General features: G+C 47.7%; 1 protein-coding gene and 2 non-coding genes across 9 annotated transcripts in view; 2 read left to right on the forward strand and 1 right to left on the reverse strand.

The window, feature by feature from the left end:
* The first annotated feature begins 7,967 nt into the window (after positions 1-7,967).
* On the forward strand, positions 7,968-8,049 carry TRNAS-AGA (transfer RNA serine (anticodon AGA)). Its single transcript has one exon. It is a non-coding gene; the product is annotated as a tRNA-Ser (tRNA).
* Positions 8,050-9,825: 1,776 nt separating this feature from the next.
* Positions 9,826-9,898, forward strand: TRNAV-UAC (transfer RNA valine (anticodon UAC)). Its single transcript has one exon. It is a non-coding gene; the product is annotated as a tRNA-Val (tRNA).
* Positions 9,899-14,203: 4,305 nt separating this feature from the next.
* The window catches only part of LOC127048439 (zinc finger protein OZF-like), a 273,508-nt gene continuing 263,373 nt past the window's right edge, over positions 14,204-24,338 (reverse strand). For 6 of the 7 annotated variants that reach the window (XM_050948263.1, XM_050948262.1, XM_050948261.1 and 3 more), the window contains 2 exons: positions 22,493-22,606; positions 14,204-22,132 (listed from right to left, as the gene is read on the reverse strand). In XM_050948263.1, the coding sequence (XP_050804220.1) occupies positions 20,520-22,132; positions 22,493-22,606 (1,727 nt within the window). In that variant the 3' untranslated portion in view covers positions 14,204-20,519. Of the gene's footprint in view, positions 22,133-22,492; positions 22,607-22,964; positions 24,186-24,338 lie in introns of those variants that run through there. The other variant, XM_050948264.1, reaches the window with a different exon arrangement.

Below are 24,338 nucleotides of genomic sequence, written 5' to 3' on the forward strand. Positions count from 1 at the left end.
GGTGTCACCTGGCTGCAGGGAGTGGATAGGTTCGTCTAGCGGGAGAGGCTGCAAGTCCTTGGTGTACCTGTGAAGAGAACAGAGAACAGCAGACAGAGAGCACATGTAGTGAGACAAGAAACCACATCCCACTTCCCACTCCCCTAACAGAACCGGTGTACCATTCATAGGCCATGCCCTTCCAAACATAATCTCGAAGGGACTAAGCCCTAATCTACCCTTTGGGAGAGCACGGACACGGAGTAAAACAAGGGGCAGTGCATCAGGCCACCGAAGAGAGGCCTCCTGGCAGACCTTTGAGAGATGTCGCTTGAGTGTCTGATTGGTGCGTTCCACTACTCCACTGGCCTGAGGTCGCCATGGAGTGTGGAGCTTCCAGGCGAGCTGTAGGACATCCGAGATACTCTGAATGATCTTTGATGTGAAGTCTGGTCCATTGTCAGATTCCATCCACTGGGGAAGTCCGAATCGAGGAATGATCTCCTTGACAAACTTCAAAGCCACTGTTCTGGCAGTATTATTTCGGCATGGGAAGGCTTCGGCCATTCGCTGAATCGGTCCACTAAGACGAGGAGGTATCTGTACCCTTGAGTTCGAGGGAACTCAGTAAAATCTATTTGCCAGACCAGTCCTGGACCCGGGGTGGGTTCCAGAGTAGCAGATGGCACTGAAAGTCCTGGTCTGGGCTTGTTCTTTTGGCAGATTAAGCATTCGGCCTGTACCTGGGAGACCAGAGGTCTGAGTCCAGAGGTCAGGAAATATTTATTTACAAGCTGGGTTAGAGACACTCTGCCAGCGTGAGTGGTTTGATGTAGTCTTTGTAGCACTGGCCGCATTAGGCTGTTTGGTAGGAGGATTTTTCCTTCTGTGGAGTGAAGCCATCCCTCCTTTTCCTGGAGTCCAAGTGTGTCAGCCAGGTTTCTTTCCTCGTGAGAGTACTGAGGGACTGGGAGCTCCCCTACAGATGGGATGAGGGCATGCATCTGGGCATCCTCAGTTTCCAGTGGTTCCAGGGTAGCAGCTCGCTTGGCCTCCCTATCTGCTCTGGCATTGCCCTTGTTTACATCATGGTCTTCCTTTTGGTGAGCCTTGCAGTGTATCACTGCTACCGCTGAGGGGAGCTGTACTGCTTCCAGAAGCCGAAGAATCTGGGGTCCATGCTTGACGGGAGAGCCCTGGGCTGTCAGCATTCCCCTCTGCTTCCACAGACCTACATGAGCGTGTAGCACTCCAAAGGCATATCTGGAATCATTAAAAATGTTAACTCTTTTTCGTTTTGACAGCTCAAGTGCGCGGGTTAAGGCTACTAGTTCAGCCAGCTGGGCTGATGTCCCGGCAGGCAAACTCTCTGCTTCCACTGTCTCGTGGAGAGTTACAACAGCATAGCCGGCCCTCCTTTGCCCGTTTGTAACAGTACTACTGCCGTCAGTGTACCACTCATAATCTGCATTTGGGAGTGGCTGATCTTTTAAGTCTGGGCGGCTGGAGTATTGGGCATCTATGACATTTAAACAGTCATGTTCCTGCTCCTCTGTTTCTGGCAAAAGAGTGGCTGGGTTAAGGGAGGGGCAAGCCTGCAGGGTGACTTCAGGGTTTTCCAAAAGCTTAGCCTGATACCAAGCCACCCGAGCCTGTGTGAGTCAGAGACCACCCTTAGCATCCAGCAGGGTTTGTATCATGTGAGGAGTATAGACCTGCACAGTCCCTCCCAGAGTTAGCTTTTTGGCTTCCTCAAGTACTAGGGCAGTTGCGGCGACTGCTAGTAGACACGCCAGCCACCCCTTGGCAACCTGATCCAGTTGTTTGGAAGAGTAAGCCACAGGACGTTTCCAGGTGCCTAACAACTGAGTAAGCACTCCCAGAGCCACCCCTTTCCTTTCATGCACATACAGCTGAAACGGTTTAGAGAGATCCGGCAGACCAAGGGCTGGGGCTTCCATCAGTTTTCTCTTTAGGATCTTAAATGCCCTGTCAGCTTCTGGGGACCAGTGAAAGGGGTCGTGATCTGCTCCCTTAACACACTCGTACAATGGTTTTGCCCACAGTCCGAATTCAGGGATCCATATTCTGCAGAAGCCTGCCATTCCCAGAAACGCCCTGAGCCTTTTACGATTGTTTGGGACAGGTACTTGACAGATAGCTTCCTTTCTTTTGTTTGAAAGCTGACGCTCTCCCTGCCTTAGGTGAAATCCTAACTACTGCACTTCTGTGAGAGCAATTTGAGCCTTGCTTTGTGCTACCCGATATCCCCGGAGTCCAACAAAGTTCAAAAGACTCACAGTAGCTTTAAGGCACAGGGTGAGACCCACAGCAGCAATTAACAGGTCATCTACATATTGCAGGAGGAGAATTTCATCCTCATTGTTCCACTCCTCCAAGTCTCTAGCCAGGGCTTGACTGAAAAGTGTGGGGGAATTCTTAAACCCCTGGGCTAGCACTGTCCAGCAGAGCTGCTTTTTAACCCTTTTGTTGTCCTCCCACTCGAAGGAGAAAATCTCCTGAGATGCAGTATCGACTGGAATTGTGAAGAAAGCGTCTTTCAAATCAAGAACTGAAAAATGGGTGTACTGTCCCCCTACCGAGGCCAACAATGTATAGGGGTTCGGGACCAGGGGGTGCAGAGTCTTAACTCGTTCGTTAACTGCCCTCAGGTCCTGCACTAACCGGTACGTGCCATCGGGCTTCTGCACAGGCAGGATGGGGGTGTTCCAAGCTGACTGACATTCTCGAAGCACACCACACTGTAGAAAGCGGTCTATAGTTCCCGGCAGACCCTCTCTGGCTTCCCTCTTGATTGGATACTGCTTGATTCGCACTGGACCTTTTCCTGGCAGGAGCTGAACATTAATGGGGGTTTGATGGGTAGCCTTTCCTGGGACCCCTGATGCCCATACCAAGGGGTACACCTGGTCCTTCCACTGGCTCCACTCTGGGGCTTGCACAGCTGAAGGCTTAATTGCAAGGGCCATTACCCAGGCATTCTCGGGGGGTAAGGTAAGGGTTATTTCATCTTGGGTAAAATGCAGGGTGGCTCCTAAGCAACAAAGCAGATCCCGTCCTAGCAGGGGTGTTGGGCAATCAGGGAGGTAGACCAGCTTGTGAGATATAGTTCTGTTTCCCAAGGCACATTCCGCTGGGGCATACACTGGACACTCAGCTCCTTTTCCTGTAGCACCCACTACTGTGAGAGAATCTGCCACTGGCAGCTGAAGGGGTTGGTTTACAGCAGTTCGTGCTGCTCCAGAGTCTATTAGAAAGTCTATTTCTGAATTTCCCACCTGCATTTTTTCTCGGGGTTCCAGAGGCAGGATGGTCCGTCTCCCCTGACACCCCTAGTCTTGATTTCCTGCTGCCATCATAGAGGTACTTTCCCTCTCGGGGCACTCATTTTTCCAGTGTCCCTCCTGTCTGCATATATCACACTGGTTGCGACCCAGACGTCTCTCCTGTGAACCAGGGCATCCACGCCCACGACCTCTCATCTCTCGGCCCCTACCACCTTCCTGAAACCTTCTACTGCCACCAGCCTGTACTGCTGCAACCATCATTTTCACTTGTCTCTTTTCCTTCTCTGCTTCTCTAAGGCTATAAGCCTTATTGGCCGTTTCCAGAATTTGTGCCATGGTCATGCCCATTAAATCCTCCTTTTTCTGTAATTTCCTTTTAATATCAGGGGCTGCACGGCTAGTAAAGATGCCCTTGACAATTGCCTCAGTTGCCTGGTCATCGGGGTCTGCATTAGTATGTTGCCGGATTGTATCCCAAATACGCTGCAAAAAGGCAATGGGGCTTTCCTTTGACTCCTGCACAATTTCATAGGGCTTGGCCCAGTTATTGTGTCTAACCACTGACTGCCGGAGACCATGTAAAATCAAATCCTTATAGGAAGTGAGGAGAGTGAATTGCGGGGCAGCATTAGGGTCCCACCCGGGATCAGTCCGGGGGACCGCCACATCAGGGTGGGGGGCATGTAGGTCATGCTCATGTCTCCGTTGTGCTTCCTCCCTTGCCTTAGCTATAACCTGATTCCGCTCCACTTCAGACAACAGGGTTCTTAGAAGGACTTGACAGTCATTCCAGTCAGGCTTGTGACTAGCTAGGCACCCCTCAAAAACTGAGATAAACTGGCTTGGGTTCGTTGAAAATTCCCCAGCCTGTGCTTTAAAGGCTGCCAGTTCCACAGGGCTAAAAGGGACATGGTTGTAAACTTGCAGGATAGTAGCCTCTTCATCATCCCTCTCTGGCGTGCGTGCTAACCTGGCTTTTGTAACCAACGGATAGAGTCCCACTGGGTGGGTACTCCCTGGGGCTTTAAGCACCTTCTTGTTATACGGTGGGGGTGTTACAGCCGAAGGGGACACCGAATCTGTTATTACAATTGGAGGGGAGTTCTGGGGAATACCAGTAGCAATTGCCGGACCTGCCGGAGTCAGATTACACTTTTGCAAATGATCTGATCTATCTCTTAACAACCTAAACAGCTGTGCATACATATGTTCATTCCATTTGCTGGTACGCTGACAAAACAAAAGTAACTGAAGGATCGTGTTGTAATTAAGTGATCTCTCCGGTGGCCACCTCTCCTGACCTTCCAGTTGATATTGAGGCCAGTCTACTGTACAGAATCTTTTCAATTTGCTTTTAGTTAATGGATCTGATCTAAACACTTCCCAATTGGCTAGAATGCATTCTAAGGGTGTACACCGTGCCCTACCTGTACTCTGTCCCTGCCCCATATCCTGGGGTGACACTGGGCGTCCCCAGATCCTAACAGGCAAAAGGAAAAAGAAAAATCCAGACAACTGGACTGTTCCTACCTTATCCGAGGGACCAGCTCTGCACCTTCGCCCGCAGGTGCTTCTCCACTGTCAGAGCGCCTTGCACTGTTGTGCCCTCTGGGGTCGATCAAACTGCGTATTTGCCGAGGCACCCGATGAAGTCACCGGTGCGCGCTGGGCCTCGGTCATGGTCGCGATCCGTCGGCCACCGAGAGGGGTCCGGGCAAGGCTGATTTTAGCCTTGATGCCCACCCAGGGACGCCAAAACTGTTGCAGGCACAGACGGTGCCCAAGGCAAGCAACAGTGGTTCGTGCCCGGAGTGCTTAGCGCCAATAAACACACCAGGGTGGAGAAGCAAAACACAAGTTTATTTGAGATCTCAAAGCGGAGCTTGGAGACTTGGCACGCCTCAGATCCAGCCCATTTACTACAAGCAGTTTACCTTTTTTATACTTTACTTTTAGCTAAGCCCGTCCCTTTTTCCTCCCTCCCCTTTTCCCCCTTGTAGCAGTTACATTAAGCAGTTACACTAAACAGTTAATCAAGGCTGGAGACTACAAGTCTATCTTGTCAGGGCCACTCCTTTGAATTACGACCTTGTCCTTTCTTCTTTGTGAACCGTTATCACCCCTCCCTCAACCAAAAGTATGCAGGCCTCATTAGTTCTGCCTTACTCTGGTTTGAGCTGTATGGCAACTGATAACGGATGTTGCACCTGGCCCTTTCTATTTATTGGCCTGTTAGGTCAATTAGAGTTTAAACATGGAGGGACTTTTGCTCATCTGAGGCCTAAACAGGGAGATTCCATATCCTTATTGCCTTTTACCTTTTAAGTTACTTAGGGTTATGCTTTGTGACACCAACAAAGGGGTGTCATGGGCATGTCACAGTTCGGATGCCAGTGGCTCCCCCACACTGTAAGGAAGTTCCTGCCACCCTGCTCTGTGTTCGCAGTGCGGGAGAGAGCAGCATCCACGGCAGTGATTTGCTCCTGTCTGCCAGAGCAGAGCAGATCTCTCATCGAAGTTGTTTTATTTTGTCAGCAAAACAGGGCAGTTTTGTGCCAGACGTGGCATTGCAGTGTGTGCACCAGCCACAAGCTGCCAACGGAGGTAGCGTTGTGTGTTTTTCACACTCCTGAGCAATATAATTCTGCTGAAACAACTTTGTAGTGCAGACCTGGCCAAAGATTCACTCACACACAACTTGTAAGGAAAACGTCACCTGCTCCTCTGCTTTGCAGAATCCAAGCGCAAGCAAAGCTTGTCAGGCCCCGGTGGCGATGGCAGGGAGTCAGGTGTGGGCAGACACTGGGTTTTAACCACCCACAGGCACCGTGGCTTAGCTGGCTGACATGCCTGTTTTGTAAAAAAGAGATCCTGGGTTCAGCTTCCAGTGGTGCCTGGTTGTTAGGACACCTGTTTTTGGCTACTGTCTGAAGATGAGATAGAGGGCTGGTCCACACTGGGGGGGGGAAATCGATCTTAGATACGCAACTTCAGCTACGTCAATAACGTAGCTGAAGTCGAATATCTAAGATCGGTTTACTCACCCGTCCACACCGCGTGGGATATATCGATCCCTGAGCAATCAATTTTAACCCGCCGATACAGCGAGTAGTCTGGATGTGGCCTCAGAGCAAGATCGGCCTTTGGTCTAGCCCAGTGTGGTTTTTCTTATGGTTTAAATAACACTCACAGGCACTGATAATAGAGTTACTGAAAGTTTGGGAGTTAGGAGCGGGTAGGTCAGTGGTCCAGTCCCCACACAGATGACCCCCTCCCTCTGGGACAGGGGCAGGTCTGAGCTCTCATCCAAATGATCATTGTGGCCAGAATCTGCCAGAATCTGTGAGCAGTTTGTTTAGTTTACGCCAAAGGTTGAGTCCTGCTTTGTGCACCGTGTGTGAGAATGAAAATCCTAAACTGCCTTTTGAAATAACGAATGCAGCAGGATGTGTTATTGTCCCTACCCTAAAGCAGACAGACCAATGGAGAAATGCAGTCGAGTCCAAGGTAATACTTCACTGCCATTTTACCTTTTTTGCTTGTTAAACTCCTTCGATCTGCCTGGCCCAGGCTGCCCCAGCTGCTGCTCCCGGCCTACTTTAGAGTCAAACATGCAGGGCACCCAGGGGAACAGAGGCTGGGACATGGCAGCAGCCTGGGTTGGGCTGGGAAGATGCTGGGAGTTCTGGTTCCCTGAGAACTGGCCTGGCTCCCTTCTCAACAGCGAACAAATCAATTCCATGTCCCCTCCCGAGGAAAATCAGCCTGGAGCCAAGAGCAGCAGGGGACAATTTCCTTCAGTTCCCATCGAGGCAGGAGAGAACCCAGGGTGTTTCTGGCAGAGCTTATGAAACTGACGTGGGGAAACCAGCCTTTAATAAAAGACAGTTCCAGTTTAAGCTAAGTGCCGTGGCAGCTCTTTGACGTGTGAGTGTGGTGGCAACGCCAGCACTGGGGGAGAGCTCTCGCAGCTCTGCACGTACTCCACATCCTCATGGGATGTAGCTTGCAGCGCTGCGACACTGTTTACACTGAGGCTTTACAGCGCTGTATCTTGCAGCGCTCAGGGGGGTGTTTTTTTCACACCCTTGAGCCGGAAAGTTGCAGGGCTGTAAAGCGCCAGTGTAGCCATGGCCAGAGACACAATTTCCTTTGCACAGATCCATGAACAGCAAAACCTCCCCGTGTCTCTTGTCTGAGCCAGGGCATTCGATTGCAGTGAACCCCTCTCTCCTGCAATGGTGATGGGCAGACAGAGGGGACGTGGTCACCTGCATCCCTGGCAGGGAGCTATTGGCTCGGCTCTTTCTTTCTGCTGCTGTTGTCAGTCCATGAAACATCAGGGATGGAATGCAAGGCTGAGCTGACTCACCAACCCCCTGAAACATTTCAGTGCCCCAGAGAAATCCTGCCCCCGGCTATTGGAATGATATGGTGGAGATTCAAATAGGAACGGGACTGTCTGAATTGTCAGTGTGAGGAATGAACAACAATCTACAGCAATGTCGTTAGCCACAAACACACTTTAATCATGCTCCAGCCGGAAGGGAAATGGGCAGGAACTCTTGCTGTTCACCACAGACACACTTACAGTAATGCACAGCCGTGAGTGTGCTGGGAGAGCTGGCCTGAGCAATTTGATGTGACAAGCCTGTGAGAACAGAAACATTGTGTAGTGAGGCACTTGTGGCTGAGTGGTTAAGGTGATGGACTAGAAATCTATTGGGGTTTCCCCACACAGGTTCAAATCCTGCCAATTACAGAAGCATTAGTGTATTGTCATTGCTGTTATCTTAGTGCCTGAGCATCCATGGAGCTGGATCTGGTCTCACACTGAGCCTGTCTATGCTTAAAATACTGCCCTAGCACTGTGGAGTAGACAGTTGCTACAGTGAGGGGAGGGGCTTTCCATCCCTGTACTAGCTACATTGACAGAATAATCTTTCCTTTCATTTAGCACTATCTAACAATGGCTTAGGTCAGCTTAATTATACTGGCTCTGGGGATTTTTACACCCTGAAAAAAGTACTAGTTAGAGGGTTTATCCCATCATCTTCCCATTCCTTGGTCCTTCTTGCATGACCAGAGAGCAGCAATACATGAAGTTCAAAGGTGCAAACAATTCAATGTTTATTGGGGTAAACTTCCAGCAAGCAATGATTCCAATTTCCTTCCTCAGTGTCCCCCTTCCCAGCTCTGACACCACAAGAGGCTTGTCTGTGTCCTTGTTCCTATTCCCCCCTTAGCAAAACATAATTCCAGTTCCCCTACCCCCATTCCCATTTCCCCCTTTACTTTCTGATTGACTGCAATCTACATAGTAAAACCACAGTTCTGCTTAGCTATACCTTAGCCAATCATTTTACTGAAATGCAACTAACCAATCCTAACATAGTGTAACATGATTATTTAACCAATTATACCCCACCACCTTAATTGGTTTACACCCAACACATTAATTATACAGCAGACAGAAACAGTCAGAGAACCAGACAGAGATTATACAGACAAGCAATAGGAAAGTGGGGACTACAGTGACAGAACAACACAGAAATGAGGATTTCACACCCCAGCTGTTGGTAAGTGAGTTGTTCCCAGACAGGATGCTCTCATGGTAGAGGTTGTGGGTGCTGCTTGCTTAACTGTCTGGCCCACAGAGCAGGATTTTGAGGTTCACCATTACTTTCTCAGAATGCCAGCGCCCATCTTTTGTTCACTTAGAACATGAACAGGGAGATTACAACACAGCAGAACTCATGGAGCTCCAGGAAACGTGTAACTTCAGATCCAGGTGAGTGTGTCTAAAAATCAGCTGTGCTCTGGAAGGTCTCTAGGAGTTGAAAGAGATGTGCCATCTCGACTTTCCTAAAGAATTCATCAAATATTAATGAAAACTAGGGTTGATAAGTCATGTTCTTTGTAGCATTAGGCTGGTGGACTGGTTTAAAGTGCTAATTTTACGACTTTTTTTTCCTATCTCCTGGGTATTTCTGGTCTTTGCATAGAGACATGGTTTCAAATCCCACTCCTGACATTACCATTTAGGAGAAAATGACCTCACTTCAATCTGCTTTGGAACACTAGAACCTCATTTGCTTAGCTTTTCTATTCCAGTAGTTGTGAGAGAAGCTCCAAACCAGGGGGAAACAGGGCCTGTTCTCTCAATCGATCAATTTTTGTCTTTCTTCATTTCAAGCCATTTTCTCAGATACATCCGTATTTCCCACACTATTAGTGTTTAGCGTTCTTTGCTTTTATGAAACTTTAGAGTCATAATTTAATTGCCACACAACTGTACGTCTGAAGTGAAGTGAAGTGAAACAATATTTTTTGGATATTCTTGCAGAAGAGTTTTGCTTTCTGACCTGGAAATGAACAGGACCTACCTGAGGGGCACAATGCTGCTCCCTTTTCTTGGCTCATCCAAAAAACATACGTTCTTGATGGCCTTTGTTTCCTTGTTCTTCAAAGGGAAATCAGCTGGTGTAGCAGTTACTGAGAAAGCCTTAGAAAAGGGCTCCAGCTTTGACAGTAGCTAGTTTCTGTAGTATAGTGGTTATCAGATTTGCCTTACATGCAAAAGGTCCCTGGTTCAAAACCAGGCAGGAACAGTGCTGCTTTCTCTCCCTTGGTCTTCTATCACTCCAAGTCCTTTCTCAAATACATCCATAGCTTTTATGGTTCCTTCCTCATTATTTTTTTTCCTTTCATGGAGCTTTAAATTCAAAAGAAGAGGGTTAGTCGGCATTTTGAGGGAAGGAACAGACCATCATTTGGGAGACCGCCAGCTACATAACAAATCTGAGCGTAGAAGAATCCCAACCCATTGTCCTGCATATTTAGCTCCCAGCCAGCAGTTTTTCCCTTGCCATTTTTCTTTTGAGCTAACCTTGAGTCCAGGATGCACACACTCTCTCTGCCCCACACACTGAATCTGGCCCTGCTGCAAAGTGACCCCTAAGAACCAGCAACCTGCACGAGAGCATGACTAGGGGGAAAGGGTTTCCCATGAAGCTTATAAGCCACTGGATGCGTTGGAAAGAGGCAGGCTCTGAGTTTAACAGTCAGCAAAATAGGCCTTCTTGGGGATGTGGCTCAGTGGTACAGTGCCTGCTTTGCATGTATAAGGCCCTGGGTGCACTCCCCACATTTGCCTTTCACCCCTGCTGCTTTGCTAATATTCAGCTGGCATGTGGCCCAGCCAATCTCCCTGCATAAGTTTCAATCCTGAGCAGTGAGGGCAAAGTACCAATTGCATGGAAGCTCTGTGGGGGTTTCTGCTCCTAAAGCACCATGGTGACTCTAAGATTCCCATCCTCTGAGCTGCTTGATGAGGAAGGACAAGAGAGAAGGGTCCCATCAGCACAGAGGGAGGGACAAGGACATGGAGGAGCAGTCAGTGCTGAGAGAGGAAAGAGGTCAGTGATTTACACAAGACAGGGGACACTGGTTCTTGGAGGGGACAGGAGGTGAGGGCAACTTGTTTATGCTGATGAGGAATAGAAAAATGGCTGGAGTCAATGAAACATGAGAGCATAGAAGTAGAAGGGCAGCTCCACAGAGGGCCCTGGGTGCTCAAACACCCCAGTTCATAAATACACAACATAAGAATGGCCACACTGGGCCAGATCAAAGGTCCATCTAGCCTAGTATCCTGTCTTCTTACAGTGGCCGATCCTAGGTGCCCCAGAGTTCCACAGGTTGACTGTGTGTTAGGTGAAGAAATAATTTCCTTTTGTTTGGTTTAAACCTGCTGCCTCTTCATTTCATTTGGTGACCCCTAGTTCTTGTGTCTAGAGGACTAAATAACATTTCCTTATTTACTTTCTCCAATCCAATCATTGTTTTATAGACCTCTATCATCACTTTTCCAAGCTGAAACGTCTCAGTCTTATTAATCACTCCTCATACGAGAGCTGCTCCATACCCCTAATCATTTTTGTTGCCCTTTTCTAAACCTTTTCCAATTACAATATATCTTTTATCAGGTGGGGTGACCACATCTGCACGCAGTATTCAAGATGTGGGTGTGCCATTGATTTCTGTAGAGGCGCCCTGGCTTGTCCTAGATAGCGAGAATAGACAAACAGGGACCCAGCCCCCTACAGTGATCCCATGGACAAGAACCTGGTTGTTAGTGGGGTGAAGGTTCCCTCTGGGCAAAGGGGAGCTGAAACCCCTCAGTGTCCTGGAATTTAAGCAATGGAAGCTTCAAACCATGACCGGGTCTGGGCTGAGGTGCATCAGCATAAGGTTAGGCTGGAGCAGGGGTCGGCAATCTATGGGATGCATGCCAAAGATGGCACGCGAGCCAATTTTTAATGGCACGCTGGGGCCTGCCAGGACTCCAGTGTGCCATTAAAAATCCTGCCAGCGCCGCAACCCGCTGGCCCCTCCCCCGCCTTCTCCCGGAGCCCTGCTGCCATGCGCACAGCGCTCGGGGGTCGGGGCTCCGCACTCTAGCAGGGCAGCGTTTGGCTCTGCAGGGAGTGAAAGATGCTCCCCACTCATGCGGCGCCCTGCCGCCTTGCACGCAGCACTTTGAGGGGCGGGGATGCACGTGCGGCGGCAGGGCTCCAAATGAGCGGGAAGCCTCATGTTAACGGGTCTGGGGTTGGGGGGTTGGGGTTAGTGGGGGGCAGAGGACAGGGAGCAGGGTGGATTGGATGGGGAGTGGGATCCCGGGGGGGTTGTTGGGGTGGGGGTCTCTGGAGGGGGCAGTGGATGGGGCATGGGAGTCCCGTGCTCTGTTGGGGGGGGTGGATAGGAGACAGGGCAGTCAGGGAACAGGGAGCAAGGTGGGTCCTGGGGGCACAGTTAAGGGTGTCTGGGGGGGCAGGGAACAAGGAGCTGGGGGGGCTGTCAGGAGGTAGGGGTGTGGAGAGTGGTTGTGGCAGGCAGAGAGTGGGGGGGGTGTATGGGTCCAGAGTTCTGGGGGTCCTGTCAGGGCAGGGAGTGGTTAGATAGGCACGGGAGTCTGGGAGGTTCTGTCTGGGTGCGGGGCTGTGGATAAGGGTTGGGGCAGTCAGGGGACACGGGCAGGGAGGCTTAGATAGGGAGTGGGGTCCCAGGAGGGGGTAGTTGGGACAAGGAGCAGGAGGGATGCGGGTTCGGGGGGGGGCAGTCACCCAGCCCTCTACCCAGAGCCCTGACTCTACCACACCCCGCCCAGGCCCCTGCCCTGAGCCCTGTACCAACCAGCCCTCTGTTGACTCCTTCACCCCTCCACCCCCCATGACCCCAGCCCTGACTCTGGCACCCCCACACATACTCAGCCCCCTTACTCTGACACCTGCACCCCCCCCACATCCCCAGCCTCCCCACATCCCATGCACCCCACACATCCTCACCCCGAGCACCAAACGGGAGCCCCTGCTCCCCTCCGCACACATCCCCACTCCCACCCTGAGCACTAAACGGGAGCTCCTGCACCCTCCGCACAAATTCCCACCTGCATCCCTCATACCAAATGGGAGCTGCCCAGGTAAGTGCCCCCACACCCAAACCTCCTGCCCCAACCCTGAGCCCCCTCCCTCATTCTAGCTCCTGGCCAGACCCTTCACCTCTAGCCCTATGCTCAGTGCACTCCCACCCTCAGCACAGTGCAGAGAGAGGAGAACCACTGTATGTGGGCAGGGCCGGGACCCCAGACCGGCAGCAGGCTGAGCAGGTCCGGCAGCCGGGATCCCGGCCGGCAGGAACCGGCGAATGAACCTGAGCGGCAGTTGGCTGAGTCTGGGGTCCTGGCTGCCAGCCTCGCACAGCCCGCTGCCGGTCTGGGGTTCTGGCTGACAGACCCTTCCCAGCTGGGGTCCTGGCCCCAGGCACCACTCAGCCCCCTGCCAGCCTAGATGAACAGAACCCCAGACCAGCAGCAGGCTGAACAGGCCAGCGGTGTAAGATCAACATTTTAATTTAATTTTAAATGAAGCTTCTTAAACATTTTGAAAACCTTGTTTATTTTACAATACACTAGTTTAGTTACATAACATACAGACTTGTAGAGAGAGACCTTCCAAAAAACATTAAAATGTATTACGGGCATGTGAAACCTTACATTAGAGTGAAAAAATGAAGACTTGGCACACCACTTCTGAAAGGTTGCCAACCCCTGGGCTGGAGGAATCTGGAGAGTACATTTCTATTCTAATCTAATCTACATTTCTATTTGTTTGGTTTTTGTAGGTTAAATTAATGCAGCTTCTGCTCCACTCTCTCCCAAGGGTGTAATGTTGCTGTGCACAATGAGAAATCTTTGGAAAAGATTGAAGTGAAATGGAAGCAGCATATGGTGGCAGAACCTAAGGAATTAAAAGCCCATTGATTCTTGTGTGTGTGCACTGACTCTGAACCAGAAGTGTAATTTTTCTCGCTTTGTGGCTGCAGCCAGTAAAATATTTAAATATCTATCAGGGATGGTCTAGACAGTATTTGGTCCTGCCATGAGGGCAGGGGACTGGACTCGATGACCTCTCGAGGTCCCTTCCAGTCCTGGAGTCTATGAATCTATGAAACTCTGGCTTTTCCTACATGCTGTAGACTGTGAGTGCCCGGGAACGGGCAGGGGGAGAGGGAGCAAGAGGAGAAAGGCAGAGACATTGGAGAAGAATAATGGGGGGAGAAGAAAGGGACAGAACACAGAGAGACAATACATGATTAAAGATGTCCCAACTCGATCTTGCTCATCACAGGCGTTCAGAAAGCTGGGTAGTTGTAGGTTTCAAATATCAAGGGGGTCTCCACATACCTGATCTCTCTCCCCCAGCTCCCATTTTAGTATTAACTTTTATTTTGAAATGTTTGGCTTACCCCGATCTTCTCTTTCCCTAACGGTATTGCAATTTGGGTGGGTTTTTGTTGTTGTTTTTTTGCTTCCCTTTTGTTCATATCAATATAATTGTAACAGCAAAGGAATCTGTAGGAGCAAAAACTGACTCAAAACTTTATTTCCCCATCATGCAGAAACATGATACAAACATCGCGCACAGCTGGAATCAGAACACAGAAGGCCAGGGGATGGGAGATGCAGGTTTCCAAGTGTTCTGTCTTCTCAGATGACACATTCCAGCCCCTGGTATCCCTCCCTCCTGTGTGTCCTGCTGGGCTTTGACACATTTATTGCTTCATTCTATTGATAATGTGATTGTAACACAATGTGACTGAAATTAAACCACTTCTAGACAAGGAACCAACAAAAGAGAAAAGCCATTATTGCATTGGCTGGGAATTGAAGCCAGCTGTTCAACTGTTTGGAAGGCAGCTATGCTCACCACTATAGCACCACCACAGCTGGCAGGAGCAGCTTTCCTGCAGGCTACGTGTGCTGGCAAAGGGGGTGACACATGACCATGGAGCTAGTATGCAGGGTGGATGGGCTGGAAGCCGCCTGACAGCTGGGAGCAGAGTTAGGGGGCAAAGGTGAAAACAGATCTCATTGGGAGCTGGCCCCACACCCAACCTGCCCCTAGGAGAGGGGAAGTGAAGCTCAACTTCAATCATAGAAAATCTTCCCTAAGAAGGAAGGGGACAGCTTGTTTTAAAGACAAGGTTTGTGGTTTTTGCCCACTACATACAGAGGGGCTGGATAGTGCTAAGTCTAGACAAGACTGTGGTAGGATAAGGAAGAAATTCAGGCTGCCAGTGAGCTGAAGGAGGGAGATGATATTTTGACAGTGATGGACACCTCAATTTAAAGGCCTTTGTCTGCCTCCTTCCAGTGACTGTTTGGCACAGGAATGCAGCCCCCTCTGTCAAGCCAGACCTTATAAACCTCGAAGGATGGCGATTGTACCACCTCCCTAGGGAACCCATTCCAGTGCTTCACCACCCTGTGCGTGTAAAAGTTTTTCCTAATATCCAACCTAGATCTCCCCCCATGCAACTTGAGAGCATTGCTCCTTGTTCTGTCATCTACCATCACTGAGAACAGCCGAGCTCCCTCCTCTTTGGAATCCCCCTTCAGGTAGTTGAAGGCTGCTATCAAATCCCTCCTCACTCTTCTCTTCTGTAGACTAAATAACTCCAGTTCCCTCACCTTCTCTTCATAAATCATATTGCTAGGTCTCCTAATAATTTTTGTTGCCCTCCGCTGAACACTCTCCAATTTGTCCACATCCTTTCTGTAGCGGGGCGCCGAAAACTGGATGCAGTACTCCAGATGTGGCCACATCAGTGCCAAATAGAAGGGAATAATCACTTCCCTCAATCTGCTGACAACATTCCTACTAATGTTGCCCAATATTCTGTTAACCTTCCTGGCAAAAAGGGCACATTATTTACACATCCAGCTTCTTGTCCACTGTAATCCCCAGGTTCTTTTCTGCAGAACTGCCACTTAGCCAGTCTGTCCCCAGCCTGTAGCGGTGCATCGGACTCTTCCATCCTAAATGTAGGAATCTGCACTTGTGCTTGTTGAACCTCATCAGATTTCTTTTGGCTCAATCCTCCAATGTGTCTAGGTCACTCTGGACCCAAACCCTACCCTCCAGCGCTTGGATTCTTTATGTGCTTTCACAGAGCGAAGAGCACATGTTCTATGATTTCACAGGGCAGAGTTTTATGCTATAGGGAGCTTTCCCTTTGTGGATCAACATAGATGAACATTGTGACCCTTCCCAGGGTGCCGAGGGCCATGAGTCTCCTTGTGGCCACCTGCCACGTGGAACAGGGACGTTTGCATTTGGCAGCTGGATGTTGGTGACCAAACTCATCAGCCTGTCAGGCAGTCAAGCACCGTCCTCTGAGCTACAGCAACCTTGACCGTTGACAATAAAGGCACCTTAACCCGAGTTCCTTCAGTGTGTCCCCTTCTGAGGTCCAGCTCCAATCACCAGATACTCGGGGTATGTCTATACTAGCTGTTGAATCGGCAGGCAGTGATCGATCCAGCGGGGAGTCGATATACTGCCTCTAGTGTAGATGCAATAAATCGATCTTCGAGTACTCTTCTGTCAACCACTGTACTCCAGCTCGGTGAGAGGCGCAGGCAGAGTCTACCGGGGAGCTGCAGCAGTCGACTCACCGCGATGAAGACACCACGGTAAGTCGATCTAAGTACATCGACTTCAGCTACGTTATTCATGTAGCTGAAGTTGCGTAACTTAGATTGATTCCCTCCCCTAGAGTAGACCAGGGCTCAGAAAAATCCCAGATCCTCTCTGCCAGAAGCAATGGTACAGCCCAGGTTACCAGTTTTACTGTAGCCCACTGCTACTGGATCACACATAGCACTTGAGCACAGTTATTGAACAAAGGGAAATTCTTTAACAAGGGACAGAAATTTAAACAAACAAATATTAATGATGGAAACCAACCGTTACCAACAAAACAAAATCACAAAATGCAACCTACACTTTTTAATAGTTACCTTTCCTACCTAAGTAGATTGAAGTCTGAGGTGACAGTCTACTGCAGTGACTGCTAGTCCCTAGGAGCCAGAGCCCTGCCTTTCTTGAAGCACCACTGGTCATTAGTGATCTCCTTGGTGAATGGACCCAGAGTGTTCCGCACCATCCTGTTATAAAATGAATCAGTCTTTTGTGCATATTCACAGAAAGGACCATTTCCTCATTGTCATTCACACTTCCACAGGGTTTCGATGTCTATAATTTGTCTTTGATAGTTTTCCATTGGCTTTTCTGGGCTAGTGAAAAGGTTGACAATGCAGCAACACATCACATAACTGGCTAGCAATGGACAGGGGACAATTCCCTCCCACTTGAATGGGCCATTCCCAACAAGAACTTTGATTGGGATGACTCACTTTCATGACAATACCATATGGGCATAATTTTCCATATACTTACATGACTCCTTCAATAGGACTCATACACACCTCTTGCAGTGATCAGGAGTAATAATAATTTACAAGCTTTCAGTAGAGATCTCACTGCTATGCTTCCTGGATAAATATCATAAAAATCAGAGCATTAGGTGTGAGTTTGTCAGGTCTGAGGCAGGAGTTTCTTGTGAATTACTTTGTCCTCTCTGCCAATTGGCACCAAAGAGCATTTCTCACGCATGCACTGAGCTATACAGTCACTCTCTGACAGAAGAGAAAGGCCAATACAAAACAGAGAGAAAGGAACAATAAAATACTAAAATGGCAATGGTTGGACCTCAACAATTCTCTCAGTCTTTGGACTGATGGGTAATTAGAGCTTTTCCCTCAGTTGAACCAGGTGATCAGACAGCTGGCTCAGCCCTCCATACTAGCAGCTTTCTCACATAAAGGGAGATGGGTCAAAACTGGAATTGATGTCATGACTCGCTTCCCAGAGGGGATCAGTCTGTCTAAGGCTGTGTCTACCTTTCAAACACCGGAAATATTCTTCTAACAACATAACACTGTCTACACTGGGACTTGGGTCACATTAACTACTTCTCTCAGTGGAGTGGATTTTTCATACCCCTGAGAGATGTGGCCATGTCAACACACCTTTTCAGTGTAGACTAGCCTCTAGATGGCTTTTAGATATGAAAGGCAATGGACTTCAACCTTTTCCCTGGTATTGATGGTTGACAACTGCAGCTTTCCTACCTGTTGGACATGTCCTATGACAGATGTCAGGCCTTTCCTTTGCAAATTAGAGAAGTGGGGAAGTCAGTGACGCTTACAGTGTAAGTGGGTAAAAATTATACAACTTGTCTCCTCGAGTAGTTTTCCTTTTAACAGAAATTGACTTTGAAGCTAAGTAAAATATGCTCTATTTGAAATACAAAAAAATAAAATCTATACAGGCCCAATATTCTCTTATATACTCTTTCTAACACCTACTCTCCCACTCCAACCTTTGGAGTGAGGTTTTCTACCAGAACTCCTTACACTACAGGGAGTAAATTAAATCAAATTAACTTTTGAAGATTAACCATCATTTCCTGTACAACTAAAAGAAGAAAAAAAGACAACTTTCAGTTTTCCAAAATAATTCAGATTATCAAACAATTAGTCTCTTACTCTTTCATCAGTAACACCACCTATAATTTCATTTTCACTAGTAACACTAATATAGTCAAAGATCACAAATTCTGATCACATATGTTAGTTTTCTTTTAATCCCCATTGCCAACAACTGAACCTTGGCTCAAGTTGTGCTTTGTCCCAACACTTCTGTGAGTTCATATCTCTGTGGTTCTTCTGCCACACGTGTCGGTGGAAGGGGGAATGTTAGCATCATGAGGAAAAATACCTCTTTTCACACTTTAAATCTTTCAGAATAGTAGGAAGTAGGGGAGAAGTGATACAAATGCAGAAAATACAAGAGAAAACTGTCTGGGTTACACTAAAGACATTTATCGGTATAATTATTGCTCAGGGGTGTGAAAAATCGACACAGGTGAGCAACGTAGTTACACATCTCTAATCCCCTGTGTAGATAGCGTGACATCAGCAGGAGGCCTTCACCTGTCAACACAGCCATCTGAGACAATATTGATTTAAACAATTGAACTACACTGTGGTCATATGCACTTCCTTCAGTTAGTCCGGTCTGCTGTTTTTCAACATTTCCAAGTGGAGATTTTAAGTCACTGCTGTGTCTTTGTTAGCATGGCCAGTAAATTGGAGAGTCCTCTCCTATTGACAGAACTGCACTTGAACTTTCTCCATATTATCACGGAAGGATGGGGAAAAAGCAAAGCTGAAGTGAGAAATGATGACTTCAGCAAATGGTCATTTGTCTTAAATTCTCCAATAAATCTGAGCTGAACTAATATCTAATTGTGTGACCACATAGTCATCAAGAAAGAGAGAAACCCAGATCACAGAGAGATAGAATACATGACAATGAAAGTGTAAATTGAAATTCCAGAGCAGGTTCCATCTAAGTATTTAGAATCAGGACAAGAGATTCTCCCACCACATTCTTCTCTGATCCACTCAGACATATTTCACTGAGCACTGTCTCAACAGTCAGTTAAGTTATTTACAACATGTTTAGTATCCTAGAATTCCCATAATGGGGGGAAAAGCAGCCACCTTGCCAGAACTGGCTTGACCAATAGATGGAACCTGAGATTTAAACTCGAAATGATCACACCGCATTTAGGATCCATTTGAATTCCCCTTCTTGCTCTTTGATACTTTCATCTCCAATCATAGCAACTCTGGTATAGGATTAAATAAGTCAAAGCATCATCTCCAAGCACAGACAACTGAGAACACTTCATCCCATGACACTTTGAGAAGTGGAGGGGTAGAATGTGATGACGATAAACTCTGCCTGGCTCAGACAAAAGGTAACAGTTCTGCCATGATGGGAAAGGAGGGAATCTCTGAGTCACCCCATCTCCTTCCAAGTATCAGAGGGGTAGCTGTGTTAATATGGATCTGTAACACATGACAAAGAGTCCTGTGGCACCTTGTAGACTAACAGCCATTTTGGCGCATAAGCTTTCGTGGGTGAATCCCCACTTTGTCAGATGCATGTAGTGGAAATTTCCAGAGGAGGGTATAAATATGCAGGCAAGAATCAGTCTAGAGATAAGGAGGTTAGTTCAATCAGGGAGGATGAGGCCCTCTTCTACCAGTTGAGGTGTGAACACCAAGGGAGGAGAAACTGCTTTTGTAGTTGGCAAGCCATTCACAGTCTGTTTAATCCTGAGCTGATGGTGTCAAATTTGCAGATTAACTGAAGCTCAGCAGTTTCTCTTTGAAGCCTGGCCCTGAAGTATTTTTGCTGCAGGATGGCTACTTTTAAGTCTGCTACTGTGTGTCCAGGGAGATTGAAGTGTTCTTCTACAGGTTTTTGTATATTGCTTATGCTCCAATACGTATTTTAGTCTATAAGGTGCCACAGGACTCTGTCGCTTTTTACATCTCCTTCCAGTACCACAGAGGCTGAAATGACACTTTTTTCCTGCCCCTGCTCCTCTTCATTTAAATGTAATATGAAAAGTTCCCATTATAACTGCTCTTCAGCACAGCATGAGAACAATTGGCAATGATACAATCTGTATCACTGGTGACTAACAATAACTTTGCAATAGGAGGACTGGTATAAATGTGATGCTCCCTGGTTCCTGATAGGAAGGGCACACTAGAATTACTCATGGGAGAATGGAGTTGATAGAAAGGACAAATGAGTCCACCTCAAAGAGGTCAAACTGCAAAATGCAAAAATGGGCCACTCACTCATATGGGCAAGCTGAGGGATATCGGTGCTTCAAACAGCTTTTAAAAGTTACTCTGTGGGAATCAGGAAAGTATTGAAGTATTGATAGCCCTAGAGGGTTTTATGGTGTTGATCCCCCTTGCAGATTCTCTGATGGCTCACATGGGCTCAGTGGCAAGACAAGTTTTCCCACACTCACTGCTTCCATAGGTCTGATACCTGTGTGGATTCTCTGATGGCTAATAAGCTGCTGGCGGTGAATGAAGTTTTTCCCACAATCACTGCATACATAGGGCCCCTCCCCTGTGTGAATTCTCTGATGCCTAGTAAGGTGATAGCTGCTAGAGAAACCTTTTCCACACTCACTGCATTTATAGGGCCTCTCCCCTGTGTGGATTCTGAGATGGATAATAAGGTTTGAATTGCAATTGAAGCTTTTCCCACACTCACTGCATTTATAGGGCCTCTCCCCTGTGTGGATTCTCTGATGAACAGAAAGTTCTGAGCTGGTAATAAAGCTTTTCCCACACTCACTGCATTCATAGGGCCTCTCTCCTGTGTGGATTCTCTGATGTTTAGAAAGGGCTGAGCTGTCAGTGAAGCTTTTCCCACACTCACTGCATTTATAGGGCCTCTCCCCTGTGTGGATTCTGAGATGCATAATAAGGTTTGAATTGCAACTGAAGCTTTTCCCACACTCACTGCATTTATAGGGCCTCTCCCCTGTGTGGATTCTGAGATGGGTAATAAGGCTTGACTTGCAAGTGAAGCTTTTCTCACACTCACTACATTCAAAAGGCTTCTCCCCTGTGTGGATTCTCTGATGTTGAGAAAGGCAAAAGCTGTGAGTGAAGCTTTTCCCACACACACTGCATACATAGGGCTTCTTCCCTGTGTGGATTCTCTGATGCCTAGTAAGGCAAAAGCTCTGAGTGAAGCTTTTCCCACACTCACTGCATTCAAAGGGCCTCTCCCCTGTGTGGATTCTCTGATGTTGAAAAAGGCCTGAGCTGCTAGTGAAGCTTTTCTCACACTCATGGCATTCATAGGGCTTCTTCCCTGTGTGGATTCTCTGATGTTGAGAAAGGTTTGAGCTGCAAGTGAAGCTTTTCCCACACTCACGGCATTCATAGGGCCGCTCCCCTGTGTGGATTCTCTGATGCCTAGTAAGCTGAAAGCTGCGAGTGAAGCTTTTCCCACACTCACTGCATTCAAAAGGCCTCTCTCCTGTGTGGATTCTGAGATGGATAAGAAGGTGCAAGCTGCGAGTGAAGCTTTTCCCACACTCACGACATTCATAGGGCCTCTCCCCTGTGTGGATTCTCTTATGATTAACAAGATTTGATCTGTAAGTGAAGGTTTTCCCACACTCATGGCATTCATAGGGCTTCTTCCCTGTGTGGATTCTCTGATGTTGAGAAAGGTCTGAGCTGCAAGTGAAGGTTTTTCCACACTCAGTGCATGTATTTTTCCTCTTTCCCATGAGGATTTCCTGCTGTGTTGTGGTTTCCTTGACGCTCTTCTGAGTTCCCCGACAGGAAATAAATTTACCCATTTTCTCCCCTGGCTGGTTTCCTTGCTCTCTTTCTGGTCTGTGCTGAATCTCACAGGATTTTCCCTGCTCATGACTCCTGGACACATTCCTCTTCGATAATTCTCTGTGTTTAGCCACTTGCTCAACATTTTCCTGCTGAGAATTCTGCTCCTCTCTCTCACATACCATTGCGTCACCTGCTGTGATAGAGACAGAAACCTCAAACAGGGATAGAGAGGGGAAGGCCAAACCAAAACAAGTGCTTGAGAGAGGTCAAATAAAAACAAGAACTTAACTCCTCCAAACTCTTCCCCTAAACAGGAGAGAGGAGGGGATCAATTTGGCCCTCACATCCCATCCAAATTCACAGGGGGAAGGGAGGAAGCTACTGCCTGGTGTCTGCTAGGGTCTACAGGAAGCTATGAGCTATATTTACCCTGAGGATATGACCCCTGCTAGGGACAATAATGAACTGAGAAACCTTCCAAGGGCATTGTAAAGCATCCCAGATGTTTCCTTCAGGCACTTACAGATTCTGAGTTGGTTTACTCTTTCCTCACCTGTGCAGGGAACTCTTAGGAGCGCTCTTTCCTCTGAGCCCTGGAGGTCTGGAACCCATGGCTCTGCCCCTTGTGCCAGCTGGGAGATTATATGAGTTTTGGAAACTGGAAACTCTGCTCAGATGAAAGAAAACAAAGGAGTTCAGTTGATTTTATATGATTGTATCATAAAAAACACTATTAATTTAACGTCAGTGCTTAGTGCGACCCAGTGTGCCTGGGGCAGTCCACACTGAAATTGCCAAGACCAGGGCAGGCTGAAAAAGGGAGAGCAGATGCTCCCAAAACTGGAAGCTAACACGGAAGTGAAATTCACTGATCAGTCACCAACTGTGTTTCTGATCCCCCACACTGGTTATCGAGAAACTGAAAAAAGACATCACACGGCCCCCTTTACTGCATTCCAGTTCTCTGACTCCCAATCAGCACCTAGGTTCAGTACAGTAAAAGGTTATTTTAAAACTCTGCTCACATAAACAAAGTGTTCTTCTGACCCCAGGGTCAGCCACATGACCAGGTCTGTATAGGTTTGGATCTTACCCAGAATACTATGATGCCAGCCAATCCTTAGCATCTAAACTAAAGGTTTATTATAAACGAAGGAAAGAAAAAGGAAGTTGTTAAAATGGGAAAACATTCAGATACATTCAGAAATCTATATATCTGGTTCTTAGCAGTATTGGTGAGTTTCCGGCTTGACAGGCTCTCTGGTACAAATCCACATCATTCAGTCCTTTGTTTCAGGATTCAGTTTGTAGAGAAGTTACTCCAGAGGTAGGAAGGGGGACTGAAGACAAAATGGAGATGATGCAGCTGCCCTTTATATTCCTTTTGCCAAGTGGCTTCTACTTCCTGTGTCCCAAGCACAAGCTTCACAGCACATGGCATGGAAAAGCCCTGGAGGTCTCAGTACACAGGCATACCCCTGCATGTCTTGCTGACTCAACAGGTGTATCCCCTTGGGTTCATTGTACAGCTGATGACCCCGGATGGGCCATCGAACAGGCTGGGCAGCGCAGAAGCCAATATGTCTAGGGGTGTCACTCAGAAACACTACACAAGTCTGGAATACAGATATACCCTACATATCCATAACTCACAATACAAAGATAGAAACAAGATTATCAAACGAGGAAAATCATAACATTTTCATTGACACCTTACATGGCATATCTAGCACGATTCATTGTAATTTCATCATATTGGTATTTATAATAAAATAATAATAATATAAAGTGTCTCTCAATTCCATACAGTGTCACTTAATAAACCAGTGAATTCCCAGGACTGGTTCCTCAGGTGTCTGAAGATGCCAAACACCTTCCTTGTGAGGGACTGAAATACCCACAGATATGTTGGGAACACACAGACAGACACTGTGCAAGTCTGTGCCCCTATGTTCACTCTTCTAGAAAATTATGATCAATTTTGTTCATAGCATGCGTTAGGGCTGAATCTCCACTCTGTCACTCCGAGTGCAGAAAGTGGGGGCCCGCCAGGATTCTAAAAATTAATTTGTGCAACTCTAGGCTTGTATTAAACCCCCAAAGTTACAGCTTTTCTCTGACCTTGGCTTGGTAAATGCTGCCACCACCCAAATTCAAAAAACCCCAAATCCTTAGACCCAGGAAGGAGCACTAGAGAATTCTTCCCTCTGGGGTACCCTCAAGCCCTTTCACCTCCTCTCTGGGAAAGAGCTGAGAAAGAAAACAAAGGAAATTAGCTGTGGCTACCAGCTAATTAAACAACATGCACAAACCTCTTAGGACACCAGAAATCCAATCCTGTTCTTAAAAGAGGTAAATTTTATTAAAACTGAAAAGGAAAACAATACATCTGGAACTTA

This window comes from Gopherus flavomarginatus, chromosome 3 (assembly GCF_025201925.1).
Source record: "Gopherus flavomarginatus isolate rGopFla2 chromosome 3, rGopFla2.mat.asm, whole genome shotgun sequence".
Lineage (NCBI taxonomy): Eukaryota > Metazoa > Chordata > Testudines > Testudinidae > Gopherus > Gopherus flavomarginatus.